Genomic DNA, 22,226 nt, shown 5'->3' on the forward strand with positions numbered 1-22,226 from the left:
AAACCATGAAAATACTTGTACACAAGCAGAGCTGTTTTAAAGTCTATTCTCTGAGCGACAGGAAGCCAGTGCAGAGACCGGAGCACTGGACTAATATGGTCGTATTTCTAACCTGCTGGAGACAAACACATGGATAAGTCTCTCTAAGTCTGGTTTTGACACTATTCCTCTGATGTTTTTCAGATGGTAAAAAGCTGCTGATGTCATTGCTTTGATGTGGCTGTTTAAGTTCAGGCCTGAGTCCATGATTACTCCTAGATTTCTAACCTGATTTTTCTGGTTTTAGAGAGAGAGAGACTCAAGGCGACAGATAACACTTTGTCTTTGTGTCTGTGGGCCAAAACACACGTAGATTTGAGTGTCATCTGCATAGTTGTGGTACGACACTGCTTATTAGCTGACCCAATGGAAGCATGTACAAGTTGAATAAGAGGGGTAAATATAAATACATATCCTTATTGTGACTTTCATATTTTGTGTGGGACTGATCAAAGAGACCGTCTCACTAAACATTCTGCCATCACACTTCTAATATTGTCCTAGCAGGCACTTTTCCCCCTAACTTTTGTTGACTCACTCTTTTAATTGAGTAATAATCTTTTCACTTGTGCTCACACGTGAACCCCTCCCTCCACATATTGGTAATCCGCACGTCTCATCACTAAACAGTCTTTAATTAGCCTGAACCACATTTCCCATGAGCCTTTGGGCCGGAAAAATCTCTGAGATTTACGGGAACAATCATAAAACTATAAACCAGACTATACCAGGAAACACGGAGGGTAAACCTACACTTAACCCTTTCATTACCGCTCTAATGCACGTGTACAAGAAACCTGAGTCATCGTTTCTCAAATCACCGCTCCCGGCCTCATAAAAGATCGTATCGAGTGTGTCCCGGTGATTAATTTTGTGGTTTTTGTGGTGAATTGCATCAGCTTTAGGAGAAAAATGTGCGTTGACAGAACAGAGCTCCAGATGTGATGTGAATCAGCGGGTTTGAAATGCTGAAGATGCCACAAAAATGTCTGATAGAAATGCTGTTCTGTGGGCCAATGTTTAGTCTATAAAAGGGGCCGATATTTGGAAGTCTTTTGCGTTGTTCTTTACACGCTAAATCATCGTTTTGAGATCTTTATTGATGTTGTTCCCTCATAAAATCGCTGTGGTTTGTTTCATTCATTCAGGCTTGAGTAATGTTGTCCATTCAGTCAGTCTGCTTCTCAAGAGTTCACAAACAATCTGAGCTGGAAACTTTAGGTCCGCTAAAGTCTTGAGTAAACTTTACTATCCTTAATGTTAGGATTAGGGTTTGCTTGGATTAGTTTAAGATAGCATTGTCCTGTGGAGGTGATGTCATTTCCTGTGGAGAAGTTGTGCTCCACAGCCCCTCCATCGGCTGCATTCAGGCGCTCTTGAGAAAACTCGGCTGCAATTATTTCATAACATTGATACAGAAGCTTTAATTAGATGCACAGTGTTTTTCCTACAAGTGTGTAAAGTTACAATACTGTACTAAAGGAGGACAAAGCAAATATTATTCCAATAAAGGAAGCAAAAATCAGGTATTGTACCTTTTAACCTGCACAGTTCTCGATTTACCGATCGATCTACGTTCCCACCCTCACCTATGGTCATGAGATCTGGGAAATGACCGAAAGGACAAGATCGTGGATACAGGCGACAAGGGATGTAACGATTCATCGAAAATCTGTGTAAAATGTGAATCGATGTAAAAAACAAAAGAATCGATGTTTAAAGGGACTGTACAGAGTTTAAAAATGTTACAATTATGTATATTCTTCCCCCTACATGTTCCAGCAATGTCCTAATGTGTAGAATGAGGTCAGACCTGTTCACTAAAATCCTGCACTGTCACTCAAAAAGTTGTTACTTTGGGTCCGAATTGCCGTCATGCACGAGCCTAATATAGAAGGTGCAGTTACACGTATGACCTGAGGTAGCAGTGGTGAGTATAAAATGGCCAACTTGCATCCAGCCCCTTTAAAGCCACCCTCAGCTACTCCATTTTTCCCGCCTCACCCCCAACACACCATGTAAACACATAGACGTGAAGGCATTGAAGCAGCAGATGCAGCTAAAGTTAGTGGCTACACAGTCAGAGATTAGCGTTAGCGGCTAACGCAAAGTTTAGCATTGTGACAGAAGTTTAACAAATCTGACTGACCTGCTCAGCTCTGATGCAGCTGAACTCAAATAATCCAGTATCTACAGGGAGCTGACATGTTTTTTTTCTCCTTATGATCAGAAAGGCTGCACCGGGAGACGTTCGAGGTTTGTGGGGGAAAACTTCTAAATGGTAGAATTATGTTCAAACTGCAAAAAATAAAAAAAAAGTTTGGTCAAATATGTAGCGTTAGTGGTCGGATAAAGACACTTAGAGGGTATTTTCTCGCCGTTTATTGTAATCTGTAAACACAGAAGAAACACGCTATGACCACGCCATTCTCAATGAGGCAAAATCTAATAAGGACCCGCAAGGCCCCCCTGAGCTGCCATCCCCCCGTGCGTGTGCGTTCCCAAAGTATCTCCTGATTAAAATTACATTTTACATTCCGCTTCTTGTATGTTAAATAAAATATGAATTTAGTGTTAATAACAAAAATAAATGGGTGGTGTTTTATAATCATGGGCATCTATTACCAATCTATTACCATTTGTCCCACAAATAAATATAAATAAAGTCTCAAAATGTTTGCTTTGCTACTTATCTTATTTATGCTGAAAAAACCATGTACAAGCACACATGTCAAAATGATTATAGTTCATTTTCATGTCTTGTAATTATTTTGTAGTGAGACAGTTACAGTTTGTTACAAGGACAAAATGCAGATGTTAAAACAAAACAAACATTGATATGAATGAGTCATCATTTTCTTAATAAAAGAAAGGTGAAAAGGTGAAGAAAAAATAAGTGGGAAACTAAACTCGTAAATCGAATGGAATCAGGGCTTGAGTGAATAGTTACATTCCTACAGACGACCCTTCGAGAGATGGGGTGAGGAGCTCAGTTCCCCGGGGGGAGTTCCGAGTAGAGTTGCTGCTCCTTCACCTCAAAAGGAGCATCTGAGGTGGCTCGGGCATCTGTTTCGGATGTTCCAGGCGTGTCGTATTGAGATGAGGCCTTATGGAAGTCCCAACTATGTCTCTGAGCTGGCCTGGTGTCGCTTCGAAGTCCCCCCAGAACAGCTGGAGGAGGTGTGCGCGGACCGTCTCGGCATCTCTGCTGAGACTGCTGCCTCCACGACCCGGCCCTGGATATAGAAAATGGATGGATTTTGTGGTTTGGACACAACGCCAACCATACAGAAAGTTACCATAAATTGTTGCTACGGTCACTTTGTGTTTGGTTTTACAACAAAAAAGGGAGAGCGCAAATTTTAAGTAGTTGTGGTTTGGAGTCACCCATTCCTTACTTTCTTTTTGCATTTCTACAAAGAAACAAATGATGTGGCCTTCCAGACATATGGCATGAGTACATTAAGAGGATGTTTTTATAGGATATGTAAACAAGAAATAAATATCAAACATAAAACAAAAGAGTTGATATAAGCTTAGTGGGGTTATTACTTTTATTCGTGGCAGTTTCATACATCACGGGCTAGGAATTAATCTTGTAATTACTCCTGTCGTTGGCGACTCAACACTTGCTCATTATAAAACCTATTGGACCCAGTGAGGAGCGTGTGAGGGAAGGTTTTGGCTGCGGCGAAAGTCGTATAAACATTCAGTCAGCGCCGGGACACTGGGTTAAATTAATGTTTGTGTTCGTTTAATCCGGTGACAGCGGCGCAAACGCTGCAGCTAACGACAGAGCAGGCGAAGAGTAATGAACTACAGCGGAGAGTTGATGTGTAAAACCCCGGGGACTGGGAGAAAACGTGGCTAAAGCAATCGTTACGCTCTGTGGACTGACGTCACCTTGAATCTAGCAGATTCCTCAGTGGATAATCTAATCTTAGAGGCTTAGTCAGATCTAAATAAGGGGAAATCTACTTTGGGAGTTTTGCACCGTGTTATAATGTGGGTTCCTCATTAAAAAAAAAAAGAAAAAAAAAAGTTTTGTGTTGTGCTTGTTTCAGTCATCTGTGTTAAAGTAATATTTTTGTAGATGGAAATTAAACTAAAACTGAACTAAAAGGCTAAAATTATTACGAAAATCTCCAGATATAGTTGTCAAGTAAGTGTTTTATTTGACATTGTACAACCATGTAACGACCAGCATGTTTTTGGAGGTCTGGGAAACTGTAGCTCCTGGAGGAAACATGGCTGCCTTCAGTCTCCTCTGATCCTATGAAACGGTGCACTGCTCCTGGGTCTGTCCCCGTTTCAGAGCGTGGTGTCCTGCACTGGTCAGCTCCTCCACCTCTTCCTTCCTCTTCATCCTCCGCTCCACAACAGTCTTTCACCAAAATTTCACCGAAATTCCACAGTTACCATGGAGATCCGCCATCTTTGCAGCTGTTCGCATACATTTCCATTGACTAACATTAGCTAAAAACAGTATAAAAAGTGGAGAAAAAGCCGTGGAACAACTCCGCTAGCTGTTGAGTTACTGCTGGTAAACACATCTAACACACTGTGGTGTCCAAGTGTTTTAATGTGAGCAATAACTCCAGTATTTTAACTTTTAAAATCTCCATTAGTTTACAATTGCTGCTAATCCCATAATGCTTAGCGATATGACATCACATTCCCAAAGTCTAAGTCCTCTCCCAAGCCTAAAGTGCCACATCTGAGTTTTTGTGAAAGATCCTGAAATATTGGTGTGGACACGTCCCCACGGTCCCCACGCAAACCTACGCCCATTTTATTGCAAAGGTTGTTGACATTAAAAACTGACTTATAAAAGAATTGAACTGAAACTGAACTGACACTTTCAAAATACTCTAATGTGGCATTTTCTTTGAGTGAGCGAATAAGGTAAAGTCACTATAGGTGCTGTAGATACAGGTGTTTTTTTTTTCTTTTTGCACTAAATTGTTACAATGGTTGATTTTGTTTTACTAAAACTAGGCTTTTGCCATAGTTACCATTTGTTTTAATATAGCATGTTATTTGCCTGGATAGAAACAAATGCAAATGTAGGCTATCGAAAACATTAAAAATAAATAAAATAAAAAATCATTATGCATTTGGAGATCATTTAGAAGTCCAAATGTTTCCTTTGTCTGGCAAATTTGAACATGTGGGAAAGCTGTCAAGTCTTTAACCGCAAACCGATTCTTTTCGTCCAACTAAAAATATCCAGGGGGAAGTTTCCTAGATTACGCACTGATTTCTCACAAACAGCTTTAGGACATTTGCAATCCAAACATTTTACTCATGGTTCTAATCAAAGCGTGTTTTGTGTGTCCACAGAGCAGGAGACACGGCTGAGCAGCAGTAGCAGTCTCGATTGAGCAATGGTGCTGTGTGCTTCACCGGATCCTGCAAACTGAAGGTGTCGTAACACTTTGGATTCTTGAAGCCATCCCAAAGAACCATGTGGCCCCCAGACCTCGGGCCTCCGGACGCCCAGCTGACCCTGCCCGCCTTTGGGACAGTTTTCGAGGATCCCCCAATGTCTTCCGCGGACCTCTACCAACCCTCTGGAGCCTTGGACATGTGCAGATTCCAAAAGACTTCACTGTATCTGGAGCGGGAACTCAACTCTCTGCTTAGTTTTAAGACTGGCTACTCCGAAAAGACCAAAACGGGCTTCGCAAACTCGCTAAACCTCGGTGAAGGTAATACTCACGGTGTAGACGGCGCAATCCCAAACGTCAACTCGTGTACTCCGAATTTTACAATGCCGATTTCAAGCAAGCCTACGATAAAGCGAGAACCGATGGAGGGTATGTTTACATGCAAGTCCGAGCCGTTCCCGGTGAATCCTTACGCGTTTTGCGGTAACTCTCCGAGCCCAGACTCCGTGCACTCCCCCGTGATGAGCGGGTCTTTGGACGGCGCGTTGGAGCATCTGTGCCACTGGCAGGACTGCAGCGCCACCTACAGCAGCCAGGAGGAGCTGGTGAGGCACCTGGAGAAGGTGCACATCGACCAGCGGAAGGGCGAGGAGTTCACGTGCTTCTGGGCGGGCTGCGTTCGACGACACAAGCCGTTCAACGCCCGCTACAAGCTCCTGATCCACATGAGGGTGCACTCCGGGGAGAAGCCCAACAAGTGCATGGTGAGTTCAGTTTGAGTTTTTGAGTTTTAAGAAAAGTGGCAGCCTGACTTGCTTCTGTGCAGTGCAAGTCTGTCTAGTATTGTTTCCATTGAACGTAATTTCAGGATGGGACTAACAGGCCCCGAATCCTGTGAACTGATCAGAGACATTTCCTCCAGTACAAGAGGGGACAACCTGAGGCGGACGGGCAACAGGGGGCGACAACACGAGATGTTTCCTGGTCGGCTGTTGCTAAATTGGCCGCTCTGTGTGTTTTCTGAACATTGTTGTCGACTGTTGCTGCTTTAGTCTCATGGTGGTTAGCGCTCGTGCTTCACAGTTAGAAGGTCCGGGTTCGATTCCCTCCAGGGACGGGGCCTTTCTGTGGAGTTTGAATTTCTCCCCGTGTCTGCGTAGGTGAGTGGTAGGTTATAAAAACATGTACAATAGGTGAATCCTCCAGCCAGGTGTTTCTGAAAACCAGCCTGGCTGCACATCATAGAGATGGGTCCCCGAGCGCCGGCCCACGCTGGCAGAATTGAGGATGGGTCAAATGCAGAGAATGAATTTCCCTACGGGGATTAATAAAGTATCTTACCTTACCTTACCTTGGTGTTGCCAGAGATCCGCTTTTTTACTCAACTTAGGCGAATTTGGGAAACAAGCCCCGACTCCCTAAGTTTAATTTTTGTCCCTGAGTTTGAACAACCAGTTGCTTTGGTTTCTCTGCAAAGTGGCAAAAGACGAGTTTGAAATTTTGAATGTTTTGATTTTACAAATTCAGATGCTGGAGTTGCTGTGTGTGAATGTCAAGGGGTGTCTTGGGCCGTTTTCACACGAGTGGGAGCGCCTTGTAGGTCGCTCCGAATCCGCTCTAGTTCCAACTGCATTTTCTTCAAAGTTTCTTCAGTCCGTGTTCACACTCGCCCGCACTAAACATCGCAACATCAGCCACGACCAGCTGTTCAACTAACTTATTACCATGACAACGGCATCAACCTGTCAAAGCACCGACACATACATGCACACGTCTCTAATGTTGCGCGGTGGTCACTCCTCTCCCTCGAGGTTAAATACAGAGAGGCTGATGCGCTTAGCGAGGAGAAATGCACTTTAATCGGCTCATGAAGAGGAAAGTTTCACTGCAGCTAGACGGGAAAGACAGGAGAGGCGTACCTTGATTATTTAAAGTTGATCAATTTTGCCTCGTCAGAGCAGTAATTCACACAAACCCTAAAGCGCTGCTCTCGGGCCGAAAGTCCCTTTTGGTCGACCCAACTAAAGCCCTAAGTGCCTCCCTACTAGTTTGGGGGGCCCAGTGTGTGACAACAGCATCTGAAAAGGGGTTAAAACTTGAGTTAGAAAACACAGCGGCTCTTTGCAAGTTAGCCATTTTCTACTCACTACTGCCACCTCAGGTCATACGTGTAACTGCACCTTCTATATTAAGCACGTGCATGACGGCACTTTGGACCCAAAGTAGTAGTGCAGGATTTTAGAGGCAGTTGTGGTGAACGGGTCTGGGCTCATTCTACACCTTAGGACATTGTTGGAACATGTAGGGGGAGGAAAATACATTATTTAAACATTTTGAAACACTGTATAGTCCCTTTAACATCTCTAATCAGTGGTTTAAATGGTTCCCAACCTTTTTTTGTCCCGGTACACCTTGAGTTATACTCCGAGTAGCTCCCACCTCCAGTATTACAAAGTGACCAGCTAGACTAAAATGATTCAGTTTATTTATACTGTGTTGTGTTAAAAATTAAGCCTAAATACATTAAAACATGATTCAAACGAACTTCCCTTTGAAATCAATATTGAAATTCTACACAGTTTCTCTTTGCTTCTTTAATCTGAAATCCCCCGTACCCCTGTTGGGAAACACTGGTTTAAATATTGGAGACAGAAGACAGACCGGATGAGCTTTACTAAAACAAAGAGTCCTTTCACAATGATCCCAAACTGGGCATCTCAAACATGAAACTTCACAGTGAATATTCTGATTTTCTTTTAACCCTTCCAAAGCATTGTGCACAGTCAAACTGCTGCTGCGAACAGTGGAGCCGCTTTGAGAATCACTGAATATTCTGGTTCTAGGAAAGGAGTAAAAATATACTCGCTTGTGTGTTCTCAGCGTGTGATTTTCCAGAAGCTTGCCTTTCCTTTGTATTTCCCGCATTAGAAGCAGATGGACCCATTATTAATACGCTTTATTAATATGATAAAGCTGTGTCTTAAGCAAACATGAATGAAAACAATGGTGCTTTCAGACGATGAGTCATTATCGAGAGTCACATCAGGACATTCACCGATGTTAAATGGAGATTGTTTAAACATGGCTGTCTTTCTATTAGCTTCAATTCCAACCAGATTGCTTTTTTCTTCCCCCTTTTATTTACTTTCCATTACTCAATCTTCTTTTAAATCTTCATATCTGGAGAAACACCGAGTTGCCTTTGGGTTTGGGGAACACCCTGAATGATCAATCTCTGGACTAACGCACAGAGACGTGACCTTTGTGAATCTGAATTGGACACAATAGGATTAAGCTTTAGAAGTTTTAAGAGTGACCAACAGACTCCACGCTCTTCCCTCCCGTTGCCGTGATTTCTGGTTTGCCAATGACTTTCAGAACAAGAATGCCCGTCCAAAATGTTAATAACGAGGCCCAACGTGTGTCAATTCTGGAGGATAATCTGTTCTCTCTCTTTGTTTTTGGCATGTCTTGCATAAATGAGCCAACATTAGTTCAAAACTCCACACTGAATGAATTACTCCATTAACTTGACACTGTCCGTCTACTGCGCTAATATATTCCAGCGAGTCCGTACTGCTAATTCAAATGAATATAAAACGCATATGAGCTGGATTATGACAGAGTCCGGAGAGTTTCGGGCCAGAAAAGTGTTGAACTCACTTTGTCACATTGCCCAAATGTAAATATGGCTCGTGAATAGAGCAGTGTTTCTTTTGCAGAGGACTGAACCGTAAACAGGACAAACAGTTGATTTGAGTATGCTTTTCTGGATCATTTATTTCTCCGTCAACAAAACGAACGAGGAAGAAGAAATGATTAATTATTAGATTACGCTTATTCCGTGATTTATAAACACTGCGCACAGTCCAAAATGTGACCGAAATGGACATGCGACGCACAAATGAAGCAGCTGGAGTGGGGCGTAGCTGTAGAATTATAGGAATGACTTGGAGAATGGCCACAGAAGGCAGAAGGCAGGGGTGCCCGGGGTCAAATGCATCCCCGAAGAACAATTTTTTGGCGGGACTGAGGTTTCTTGTTGAATTCGCACACATCGTTAGAGGGTGCTTTTTTTTTACTGCGAGTTGAACCTCTTAACCCCCACCTGAACCGAGCACATTTTCTCCGGTTTTGCTTTTCCCGAATCTAAAACGGAAAAGTGACAAAAACAGGATTAAAAAGTGATGAAAAAACAAAAAAGCTGTAAAAAAGCAGCAAAAGCATGACTAAAAAGAGACAAAACGTGATGAAAACACGACGGAAAAAGGGTTAAAAAACAAGGGACAAAGCGATGTAGAAAGCAACAAAAAAGCCAAGGTTTTCAAATGAGGTGTTACTATGGCCTGTAGGCTGTAAGCTCCAGTCGAGAAGCTTTTACATTTGGGTAAAGTAGAACTGGGATCGATTAATTAACCATTCTAGAATAATAATAAACGCAAAAAGTAACATTTTAGTGTGAGACAGAGCTAAGTATTTTTGTTCAAAACCAAAGGCAAAACACAAGGCCCGATGATTTAATCCGGCCGCTTGTAAAGCATCAATTTCTGAGCATGTCAAAAAAAAAAGTAAGTCTCCAGCCTGTTCCTGTGCGGAGTTATGGATTTTTAAAGAAATAGCCAGTTTGCTCACTCCAGCCACTAGGGGGCAGCTTCAATTTTAAAAAGGAAAGAATTCCACATGTGTCCAGCAGAGGGCAGAAGAAGAAGAAGATCTTTATTTATATAGCGCCTTTCACAGACATGGTCACAAAGTGCTTTACATGAGACAATTGTACATTCACTCCATACTTGGTGGTGGTAAACTACGTTTGTAGCTTCAGTTTCCCCTGGGGGAGACTGTCAGAGGTGCTTTCGCGACTACACACGTCTGCGCCAACGGACCCTCTGACCACCACCATACATTCACTCACACAGAGGCAGTTGTGGTGAACAGGTCTGAGATCATTCTACACATTAGGACATGGCTGGAACATGTAGGAGGAGGAAATACTTAGTTTTTACATTTTTAAACTGTATAGTCCCTTTAACATCTTATGAGATGATGTTCAGTGGCCATTGGATGTGTATCTGTACTTAAAATGGTCAATAGTCCATCAAAATGGCGTCCACATGATGACTAATACCCATGACTAACAGGAAAATTGAGCTCGTTTGTAATGATCAGGTTTGTAGATTTTACTTTGGGGTATTCTGAAATACTGGCTGCACCCCTGATGTCAGTAAGAATCAAAATCTAAGGTTTCCGCCCAGCGTTTAAAAGCATAACAATTATGAAAATGAATTGTGTCGACATTAAGGCCTTAAAGTGATAGTCTGTAAGTTTAAATGTTTTACAAATTCAATAGATTGCGTAGAATTGACCACCTGGGTCTGAAATTTGATGTAACGAGAGTCAATTTAAATAATAGTTTTATTAAGTCTCTGCCTTTGCTGATTTCAGACTCTAATCATCACAGGCTGTCGCTTTGACCAATGAGACGAGCTGTCCTGAACCGGCCTGTCGGGTCCAATCGGGAGAGAAAGAACTTGATTGTTTACTTTTGCATTTCACTCTCACTCTCTCCTCACTTTGCAATCGTACAGACTATCACTTTAAATGCTACTGTTTTGGCAGACACCACAATCTCTTGCAAAAAATTTGTCTGTTGTGACCAAAATGCTCAGTGCTTTTTAAATGGGATCTTAAGAAATGAAATGTCCACATATTTTTGACATCTGTGACATTAAGAATATAGTATTTGTGCAACAAAATGGCTTTAAATTTGACTAGCTACCTGTAGAAACCCAGATAGTCACATTGTACATTTGCAAATTCAGAAAAGCTGCTTTTATTAAACAACAAAATCCTTATATCTTACAAGAAATCAAACATCAAAGTGCAGGAAGTTCATCAATTAATGTTAGAAAAAACAAGGCATTTCCATAAAGGAAGAGTAGCCTTTCTTTTCCCTTACATTTTACATTTTAAGGTCAGCTGGGTACTGTAATATACCAGTATGGTATCAGGAAAAAGTTGTACTACCGGTATGGAAAATTTGAAAGTATCGAAAGCAGGTACCATATCTTTTTAAAATGTTTTTTGCTATATGTTTGCACCATTTCCCCTTTTTTTTTTTGGCCCCAATTATTTCTCTTTTTTCCAATATTTTTCCTCTCATTTTTTAATTACTGATATTTTGCCTATTTCTGATCTATTGCCTGATCTATTTTTTTACCCAATATTTTCCCCTCTTTTCCCCAATTTCTTCTTCCTTATTTTTGTCTGACTTTGAGATGTAAATTTGTATTGTAATTTGCAGATCTTCCACCAAAAAACAAGTGTCATTGAAGAGACTAGAAGGAGTTTAAAAATGTTAAAATAATGTATTTTCCTCATGTTCCAGCCTTGTTCTAATGTAGAAGCTGCAGTTACACATACGACCTGAGGTGGCAGTAGTGAGCATAACAATGACAAATTCCATCGAGTCCCTTTTAAAGTACTGGTATCCAAAAATGCCCTACTAACCTTGCAAAATACTGCACCATACTGACATTCTGGACGGGCTCCTGTGTAAATCGTTTGTGAAGAGGACGCACTGATACAAACGTCTGTAACCCTGCTCTTCGCTTGTTGTGTGTCGTCAGTTCGAGGGCTGCTCCAAAGCGTTCTCTCGCCTGGAGAACCTGAAGATCCACCTGCGCAGTCACACGGGGGAGAAGCCGTACGTCTGTCAGCACCGCGGCTGCGCCAAAGCCTTCAGCAACTCCAGCGACCGGGCCAAGCACCAGAGGACGCACCTGGACACCGTGAGTTTAAAACACCCTTCAGACACTACGGCGGGGTCACGGGTTCAAGTCCAGGAGCAGGTGGGGAGTTTGCTCTGGCTTCCCCTGTCACTAAATGTGCACTGGAGCTTAGGGTTGTGCCGATATATCAGGCCGATACTTGGGGATTAGAAAAAGTTCAGTTGGAGCTTTAAAGCAGTACAAAGTAAGGACTACGAAAAGGATTTATTAAGGTAAACAAGTGTTAATGGGATGATTTTAGGGTCTTTCATCTCCTCCTGGTGTCTCTAGCCAGAAAACCACACTTGCAACTTTGCCTACACCAGAAAATACTCATGAAGAAGAAGCTAACAGGCTAACGGGCAAAGCTAATTGTGGGCTAGCACATCTTAAACAGTATTTACAGCCAAGTTTGAGTGAAAAAGTTATTGTGTAATTGGATGTACAATATCCCTCTCTCCCTTTGTCTTTTCTGTCAGTGTAGTATTTACTCTCACGGACAATTAATGAATAAAAAAACGCAACATGCTACGACACCTGCAGTGGCGCTTATGGCCTCTCGGGACACGAGTTACTGCTTTAAAAAAAGCCCTCCCTCAGCTTCCTAGGCCTCAGGATAGCTAAAAAACATCGCAGTGAAAATCGATCACAAGTTTGTACGCCTATTTCATTTTGTTTATTTATTTTTTTGCAGACTTTTGCGTATAATTTCTGAACCATAAGAGATAGAGACTTACCTTTTTTGTTTTGGAATCTACTGATCTTTGCCTTTCAAACAAGCTCCCTCTGAAGTCCCGACTAAACATTATTTATTCAACATTACTTGAATCAATCAGCCTTCTGTCACTCATGCAGCGCCCCCTGCTGTCACTGTTCAACACTGACACGTTTATTAGATATATTTCTATTTTCTATGATAATCCAGTTTGGCTTTACCCAAATTTTAAAGCTTCTTGAAAAAAGCGTCAAAAAAGGGACAAGGAAACGAGGAAAAAGTGGAAAATAAGTGGCAAAAGAGCGACGGAAAAGCAACAATAACAAAAAAAAAAACAAAGCGTGATGAAAAAACATAAAAGCCACAAAAGAGTGAAAAAAAAACATGACAAAAAGTTTGGCAGGTCTTAGCTTTCAAATGAGGTGTTACTCTGGCCAGTCAAGAAGCTTTTAGATTTGGGTAAAGCCAAAATTGAGGCGGGGGTTATGAGGTTAACTATAGGCTATTTGAGAGACAAAAATTAATTAAATAACTTGAATATCGGCCTGTATATTGGCCATGTCAACCCCCTTCGTATCAGACCCCAAAAATCCACATCGGTCGGGTTCACGTAAAGGTATTTGGACTCTCGGCTCAGCTTTATTTATTGGGCTCCTTTCAAACCAAACAGCGGCTCAATGTGCCTACTAATGGAGTTGTTTTGCTGCTCTTTTCTCTACTTTCCCCCACATAGATGCCCAGGAAAAAAAAGAAAAAAAGCAGATTTCTAAGGCGATTGGATGCTTGAACAACGGTTCCTTATGAATGGAATTTGAGTTGGTTTGAACTAATCCAAGATCAGATAAAAATGCTAATGCCAAAGGAACGAGCAGAAATACCACTTTAAAGTTGAACCTATTCATACTGGACTGGGACTGAAAAACAGCTCTGGACTCTGACTAGCCTGGCCCAAAGTAGCGTGCACTTCCACAAATACATATTTTAACCTCTTGCCACCCGGCTTAACATTAACGAGTGCATTTTCCCCAGTTCGGCTTTTTATTATTATTTTTTTTTTATTGGTATCATCAGCAAAAAGAGCGGGAAAGGTGGAAACAGAAGCAAAATCATTAATATAAATAATAAATAATAATGGTCCCAAAATTGAACCTTGTGGTACACTATACTCCACGGAATTCCTTTTAGATGTCATGTTTTTTACTGGGCTTTACCCAAATCTAAAAGCTTCTCGACTGGGGATCAACAATGTAACGCCTCATTTGAAAGCTAAGACCTACAAAAGTGATGGAAACTTTTCGCCACGTCGCCACATTTTTGTCATATTTTTGTTGTTTTTTAAATCATTTTTTCTATCATTTTTTGTTTTGTTTTTCTCACGTTTTTGTAGGTTTTTTTTGTCCATGTTCTTCTCATGTTTTTGTTGACTTTTCATCCCCTTTTTCTCGCTATTTAGCTTATAGATTAGCTTTTAGATTTGGGTAAAGCTCGGTTGAGGTGGGACTGGTGGCCCGAGAACCAGTGGCCCTTCTGTGCTCTTCCAGAATGGACATATGGCCAGTCCGCCCCTGCTGTTAGAGACACTCCATCCCAATTTACCTGCCCTGCATTGCAAATATACATACCAGCATTATGTATATGTATTTATTTTGTCTTCCTCGACTCCTTGTTTTCTCGTAAATTCGTGTGATATCCTACAAACATGATTGACTGTAAAATTGAGTGCATTAAAGTGTTTTATGCCGGATAAACCGCAGTTATTTTTGTCGTCTGCCGCAGGATTCGGGCCTAATCCTCCAAATCAACTCTCTGATTACGCGGATCATGAACTGGGAGAACGCGGCGGCGCTTCATAACCATTACGACTTATTTTCTCCACTTTGCGGTTGGTTTCTGGCGAGTAGCGGCTCTGAATCAGACGGAAATGTCGCCAAGGCAATAACGCTCGATGACACAGACACTGAGGGGAAATGTGTTGGTTTTATGCAGATTTTTTTACTTTTTTCTTAACCCCTTAACTCCCACCTGAACCGAGCACATTTTCTCCAGTTTGGCTTTACCCCGGCTCCAAAAGCTTCTGGAAAGAAGCTGTGAAAATAGCAACAAAACTGAGACGAAAACAATGATGGAAATGTGACAAAAGAGTGAGAAAACATTGACAAAAAAGTGACGAAAGATTTATGAAAAAGTGGCAAAAATGTCACAAAAAGGTCACAAGAAATTGATAAAAAATTGACGAAAAAATGACAAAAAATTGACAAAATGTGACAAAAAAATACAAAAATATGACAAAAATTTGATAAAATTTTGCCAAAAAATGTCACAAGAAATGGACAAAATGTGACAAAAAAATTACAAAAAAATAATACAAATTTGACAAAAAAATTACAAAAAATTGATTAAAAAAAAATTGAAGAAAAAATGGAAGAAAAAATGACAAAAATGTGACAAAAAATGACAAAAAAGTTACAAAAATGAGTTGAATACCCAACAAAAAAAAAATGATGGAAAAAAAATCTGTTGACGTGAGGAAAAAGATCCTTTCGGTTCAGGCGGGAGTTAAGAGGCTAAATATTCCGCTCCAGTTTTAATTGAAATCCAGTTCCTGAATTGCTTTATCTCCATTTTTGCGAGAAACAACAAGCAATAACCCGCAGTGTATAATGTGACTTCTCAAATGACCCACAGCCTCTGTTTGGAGCCAAAATATTTATGATAATTGCACATGGACGTATTGATTTACTGTCGTATTTTTAGACTGTGGCGGCTCGGAGATGTAACCGAGAGCACACAATCTGTTTTCATTCAGATTTCACGTTTATAACCAGGTCATTGTTTCAACAGGGAATTAATTTGCAAATATATTTGATGAGAGAGAGCTGTTTCTGGCCTTATGCTGGTTACACTAAGTTTATCCTCTGTTTGTTGTGAGTACGTGGGTTTGAATTGGCAGAACACACTGTTGTTTAATACAATGGTGAAAAAATAGATTGTTTTTGTATAAAAATTGGGATAGCACTTTTATTTTAATTTGATTTATTGAGTGGATAGGGTAAGGAGTTAGGGTTAGGAAACGAGGAACATCAGGCAGATTAGGATTTGTGTTTGGAATCGGAGTCAGCGACTTTTCAGAGTCTGGAAGCATCGAAGTTCCTCAAACCAAATTAAAAGTCCAAAAGCAAAAACAAAGCAAATGTGAAAATGTCCTTATAATATTAATCATTATTAGCATGTGTAGTAGTTGTACTAGGACTGGGTGATATGACGAAAAAAAATGAATTTCAATCTGATCCCTGTGACAATCGGACTTTTGGTGATATTGTCGGTGATTCTTATTATGCTATGATATCTTATTATTATTTTCTATTTGGAGCTTGTTATAATGTTTTAGATCTGGAGCTGTGTTTCGACCAATGAGCAAAGAAAGCGCAGAAAAATAATCATCTTAAAGAGACTATACGGAGTTAAAAAATGATAAAATTAAGTATGTTCTAGTCATGTCCTGATATGTAGAATGAGCCCAGACCGATTCACAACAACTGCCTCTAAAATCCTGCACCCAAAAAGGTGTTAATTCGGGTCTGAAGTGCCGTCACGCACAGGCTTAATATAGAAGGTGCAGTTACGAGTATGACCTGAGGTGGCAGCAGTGAGTGTAAAATGACCAACTTGCATCTAGTCTCTTTAAATGAGATAAATGACTTAAAACGGCTTTAATACTATAGGTTCTTTGTGTTGAATTTGAGACGGTTTGAAGTAAGTAAGTGCTTTATTTATGTTCAGGTGTTAGTCCTGAGCCACTGCGACTGAGCCACACCACCACAGTGGGTCAACCTGACACGCATGTTTTTGGAGGTCAGAGAAAGCGTAGCTCCCGGAGGAAACCCGGCAGCCTTCAGTCTCCTCTGATCCTCTGAAACAGTGCACCGCCTCCTGGGTTTGTCCCTGTTTCAGAGCGTGGTGTCCTGCACTGGTCAGCTCCTCCTCCTTCCTCCTGTGCAGCTCCCTCCGCTCCACAATAGTCTTTCACCATTTTCTGGGAAGAGCTGTTTTATTCTCCAGTGAACGTCCATTAGCCAAAACACTTCTTATTAATCATCTGACGCCCGTATAGTCTTATAGTTTAAAGTTTTATTGTTTATTATTTATCTAAGTCAGTGGTTCCCAACCCGGGATGCAGGGGGGGCCCAGAGTTTTGCCTGGTCAGAGGGTCAAGTCACAAATTATATTATTTGAGCAAAATAAATGATCTGAAATCCTAGAAAAATGACTGAGTTTGGACTACAGGTGCAATAAACACTCAAATTTCAGTTTATTTGTTTGAAAGAAATACTTATTAGCAATTATTTTTAAGTTTTGATACACTTGTGGGGGCCACAGGTTCGGGCTGGGGGGGCACGGCCCGACTACAGCACGTGCAGGGGGGTCTTCAAGGAAAAAAGGTTGGGGTCCACTGATCTAAGTTATGTGTTTTATGTTTCATGTTGCACGATCGACAAAAAAAAAAAATCCTTGTTGTGAACCTGTTCGTAACCATGGCAATAAAAACAATTCTGATTCTGGTGTATGACATTATTGGCTGACTTTATTCCAAAAATTTAATAATTATTTCATTATTGGGCAGTAATTGGATAATTAGGTTTTGAAACTGGCCAAATTCATTACGTTATCGGTCAGAACACCCGCCCTTTAAAGCCGATGCTAATCTACTCTATAATCCAGTCATTTCACCCACTCCCCGCTCTTGCTGCATGAGTGACAGACTTTCAGAAGAAACAAATGGCTTTAGTTTCTTCTAAAACATGATCTGCATTTGAATCATAATAAAACACAAAACAGTGATCCAAGCCCAGGAAAACTCTTATATAGAGATATTTTTGACATTTACAGAGATGGCATAGATTTCATAAATTGCGTTTGAATTTTCCCAAGCATGAATTCTGTGCCCCGCTTTTATTTCACACTAGTTTCCGAAGTGACCACATCTCCCCCCGAGCTCACATGAACGGAGTTTGTTAAAGACGGGTCAAAGAGCAGCCATTACGGGATACTCGGCTCGAATGACATAATTGAACTTACGTCACCAAAGCGCCGCACATAAAAGCAACAACAGTCCGTGATTTCATCTGTTTAACGTCAGCACGGAGCCGCTTTGAGAAGTCCCACAGAAAATAAATCTAATCAAACTGTTGCAAAGAGAAGCAGAAAGATGTTGCGACATGTTTAACTACGTGTGTTTGTCGTTTCTGTGAAATATTAATGAGGTGATGGGTCTGGCAGCGGGACCTTTGTGTTGAAAATACAAATTCTCTTGACCCAGAAATGATACTGTATATTATCGCACGCTATGTTTTCCTTGTATTGGTGAAATATTTTGCTTCATAAATCAGTCAGTCAGAATTTATAGAGCATTTAATGATAATAATGATCAGCAAACGGCCCTCACAAATGCAACTCCACACATGATCTGTTTTTGTTTTACTTTGGGGCAACTTTTTCCCAATATCACCTCATGAAACACACTCTGACCAAAACAAGGCAATGTCAGAAGATCCAGTGTTGTGTTCACTTTACACCAAGATCTTGTATTGACGATGGGAGAGTGTGAGCTGCGCAAAGCCTTCTCCAGCACATCCCAAAGATTCTCAATAGGGTTAAGATCCTGACTCTGTGATGGATAATCCATCTCACCCTGCAATAGATACAGACGGCATCTCTGGAGTCGCCCATATATGGTCATGTTTGAAAATAGAAAAAGAAAAAGAAAAAGTTAACATTTTTTCAAAATTGTTTTCCCCCTAAATTATTCAAAAATTTCTTTAACAAATGCTGAATTTTGAATATAGTTTTCTACTAAATAAAGATACAAAGACATGGAGAGGAGCAAAGTGGTTCAACAGCCCATAAATACAAAAATAACAGATAATGCTAACAGAATGCTTCATGTTAGCATTGGGCTACTGCTAACGGTTAGCTAGCACTAGCTACAACTGCCGTTTTTTCACTTCTGCTGAATCTGCTGTGAGAAAATATCCATATGGGCCCGATTTACACTTGACTTTCTTTATGTGTGATAAATAAGTTCATATTCCACCAGAAAATGGCTAAAAAGAGTGAAAAAATGTGTTTCCCAAAAGATTTTTCCCCCTTTGCAAAGCCACGCCCCCTTCTATGACGAGATGCCGTCTATATCTATATTGTACCATTGATGGAACAACCTGGTCATGTGACGAAATGGGTATTGTTACCGTCACGTAAACCCCTTTTCGTCACATATTGGCTTTTTGGGTTGATCTTACACCCCTCCTGGAACCGTCACCTTAAAGGGGCACGATGCAAGTTAGCCATTTTATACTCACTACTGCCACCTCAGGTCATACATGTAACTGAAGCTTCTATATTAAGCTCATGCATGACGGCAAGTCGGACCCAAAGTAACAACTTTTTGAGTGACAGTGCAGGATTTTAGTGAACAGGTCTGAGCTCATTCTACACATTAGGACATTGTTGAAACATTTAGGGGGAGGAAAAATTTATTTTAACATTTTTAAACTCTGTATAGTCCCTTTAATGTGGTGGAGCACCCGAATGAACCTGGGAGCTCTGTTGTCGGGGCTTCTTGTCCCTGTAGGCTCTCCCTACCCTGTACCCTGTACCCTGTACCCGTCCTACGTGACGGGTCAGACAAAGAGCGGTTCAGAAGCCCCTTATGAGAGACCAACAGGCCCGGTTAGAATCTTGAGGCTGTCCTTCTGTGGACCCACCACTTGCAGGAGGAGACATAGGGGGCAACATCAACAAATCATAATATGTTCCGTAATTCCGTTGTACAATTGTATAATGATAATAAAGTTCTACATTCATTCATCTTTCGCCTGGTGCCACAACAGCATTGCTCAAGACAAAGTTGCAACAACGGTGCCCCAGTGTTTTCGTCGGTCACCTGAGGGGGTCGCTTAGAAAAAAAAGGGGTCAGTGGAGACGTGTGCTATAAGCAGCACTGACTTCAACGAAAACTTGCTTCCTCTTCGCTCTCGCATTCTTAACATTAACAGCACGTGCAGCCTCGCAAATCTTATTAAGCGCTCGCAGGACAAACTACAAACTTTCCCCCACTGTGAGTTAAACACTGTCCATGTCCCGAACATGTCAATGGTCCCGCTCCAGTGCCAGTATTAAGAGTGACCCACAGTCAATTTAAGGTCAAAAATAGATCTACTGAATTATGTCTGTTCACTCATTCACACACTTTCTGACAAACATAATAAAAGCTTAAAGAGTCTAGTTGCATGGTTTTACATTTACAAGACTAAAATAACAACTTGGATGACTGTGTAATGATCAAGCTTTAATATTTTCTGAAAACCTAATCTTGTTTCTTGTTTCCAAAGCTGCAGACGAACGGTGAGATTTGATATTTCTTTTACTCCACACATTATTCACCACAAACTCGTAGCTTTTCATTACCATGTTCTCCGTTTGACTCCTGTTCTGTATAATTTTTCAGAAGCCGTACGCCTGTCAGAGCCCGGGCTGCTCCAAGCGCTACACCGACCCCAGCTCCCTGCGGAAACACGCCAAAGCCCACTCCAACAGGGGCCTGCACCGGGACAGCAAGGTAACCAGAGCAGCTCACTATAAATAAAAAACCGATACTGGTGTCGACAAGCCGTTCAGGGAAAAACAAAACTCTAAGAGCAACTTCAATTAATCAATGTTTTTAAAAGGGCTATTATGGGCTACAGCTACGTTACTGACATTGGAATGTAAACATCTCCAGTCAAAAACAAAAAGGTCAATCAAGGCCTAAGCCGGACCTTTTGAAAAAAATCCTTTACTGGTGTTTTGTCTGACTACACTCAACTTGGTCCTAGATGTTTTCTTTATATTTAATTTGTACGGCCTTACTATATACCACGACTAAGGTGTTCAAAGAAGTTCTTTCCAGAGTGGAAAGATCTCAAAACGCCGTTTACGTGGCACCGTTGTTACGACGTCTCCGCAACTTTTACTGAGACGATGACATCACAGCTCCAGTGGTGTCTGTTATCCATAATCTACTGACCTTATAATGAGTTTTACTCATGGATCTATGATGATTTTACTCCGCTCCCCTTTACGCCACTGCAGTCCACAAGCCACAGGTGACAAGTAGAAAAACACGGCCCAGTCAGTCTGTGTTTTTCTGCTTTAGTCCCGTTACGTCTGAAGAATAAACTCGCCTCCTCGTCTTTTCTGTAGATCGTAAATCCTTGAATCAGTTTCATTTTCACCGTTTACATTCCACATGCGGCCTCTACATTTTGTTCTATCATCTGTGTAAGCGTCACAGCGCCTCACACAGGCTTGGAAGATGAATTGCGCCGTTTTCACAGACCTGAGTCGACCCATGTGGATGCACACATTTACTGAGCTGCTTTGTGATTACAAAGAAAGTTGAAAACATAAGCGTTTTGTCTTCGTGTGGATAAAGTCTTAGAAAGGCCAAAGTATTATTCATTTAAAGAAGTATTCTCACATACATTATTTGTAAAATGTTCAGTAAAATAAGTAAGTTATCCACCTTAAAGCGTCATATTTATTATGTCCTTGTAATTCTGCTTTTGCTCTTTGTGTTTGTACCACTTTAGATTTGGCACAACTAAGTGTTAAACTGGTTAAACTTGCATTAATTTAGTGGCTCTCTTAAAACATGGTTTTACGTGGCAAATCCATAATAAAGTAATGATGAGTTAATTTGTGTACGTTTACAGATTCATCATGATCATTAATGACTTCATTGCCTTGATTCATAAATATTTACTCATGACGCCTAATAACATTCATGATGAACTTTGCATTCATTCATGTGCCTTTGGTATAAAACGTTGTAGCCTTGTAGAGGTAACACTGAGTCCCAGATTTTACGTCTTTGTCAAGCAGTGTTTCCCAACCTCTTTTCCTTGTGCTGTAGTCAGGCCACACTCCCAGTCCAAAACTGTGTCCCCCCAAATGTATCAAAGCATTAACAACATTGCTTTTGAGTAGGGATGTCCCGATCAGGATTTTATGAGTATTTATTTCAACAAAAAATAAACTGAAATTTGAGTTTAATGCTCCTGTAGTCTTTTCTCAGTCATATTTGAGGACTTTAATTTATAATTTGAGAAAATATTATCACTTATGGTGACCTGACCCTCTGACCAGGCAAAGCTCGGGGCCCCCAGGTTGTAAAAAAATGTAAAAAAACGTCTAGTCGTTTCCAGTCAAAGTTAAAGGAATAGTTCACCGTTTTTACATCTGAGATATGTTCTTACCTAAGCTTAGACGAGTTGATGC

The 22,226-nt window shown here is 40.9% G+C and overlaps 1 protein-coding gene across 1 annotated transcript in view; it reads left to right on the top strand.

Moving 5' to 3' along the window:
- Positions 1-22,226, top strand: part of glis1a (GLIS family zinc finger 1a) — a gene marked incomplete at its 3' end in the record, with an annotated part of 70,184 nt that overhangs the window by 19,362 nt on the left and 28,596 nt on the right. Inside the window, exons 2-4 of the mRNA XM_079569482.1 lie at positions 5,383-6,193; positions 12,056-12,217; positions 20,416-20,526. Coding sequence (XP_079425608.1) covers positions 5,507-6,193; positions 12,056-12,217; positions 20,416-20,526 — 960 coding nt within the window. The 5' untranslated portion in view covers positions 5,383-5,506. The remainder of the gene's footprint in view (positions 1-5,382; positions 6,194-12,055; positions 12,218-20,415; positions 20,527-22,226) is intronic.

The sequence above is a fragment of the Gobius niger genome (genome assembly GCF_951799975.1).
Source record: "Gobius niger genome assembly, chromosome: 13".
In the NCBI taxonomy this organism is placed as follows: domain Eukaryota; kingdom Metazoa; phylum Chordata; class Actinopteri; order Gobiiformes; family Gobiidae; genus Gobius; species Gobius niger.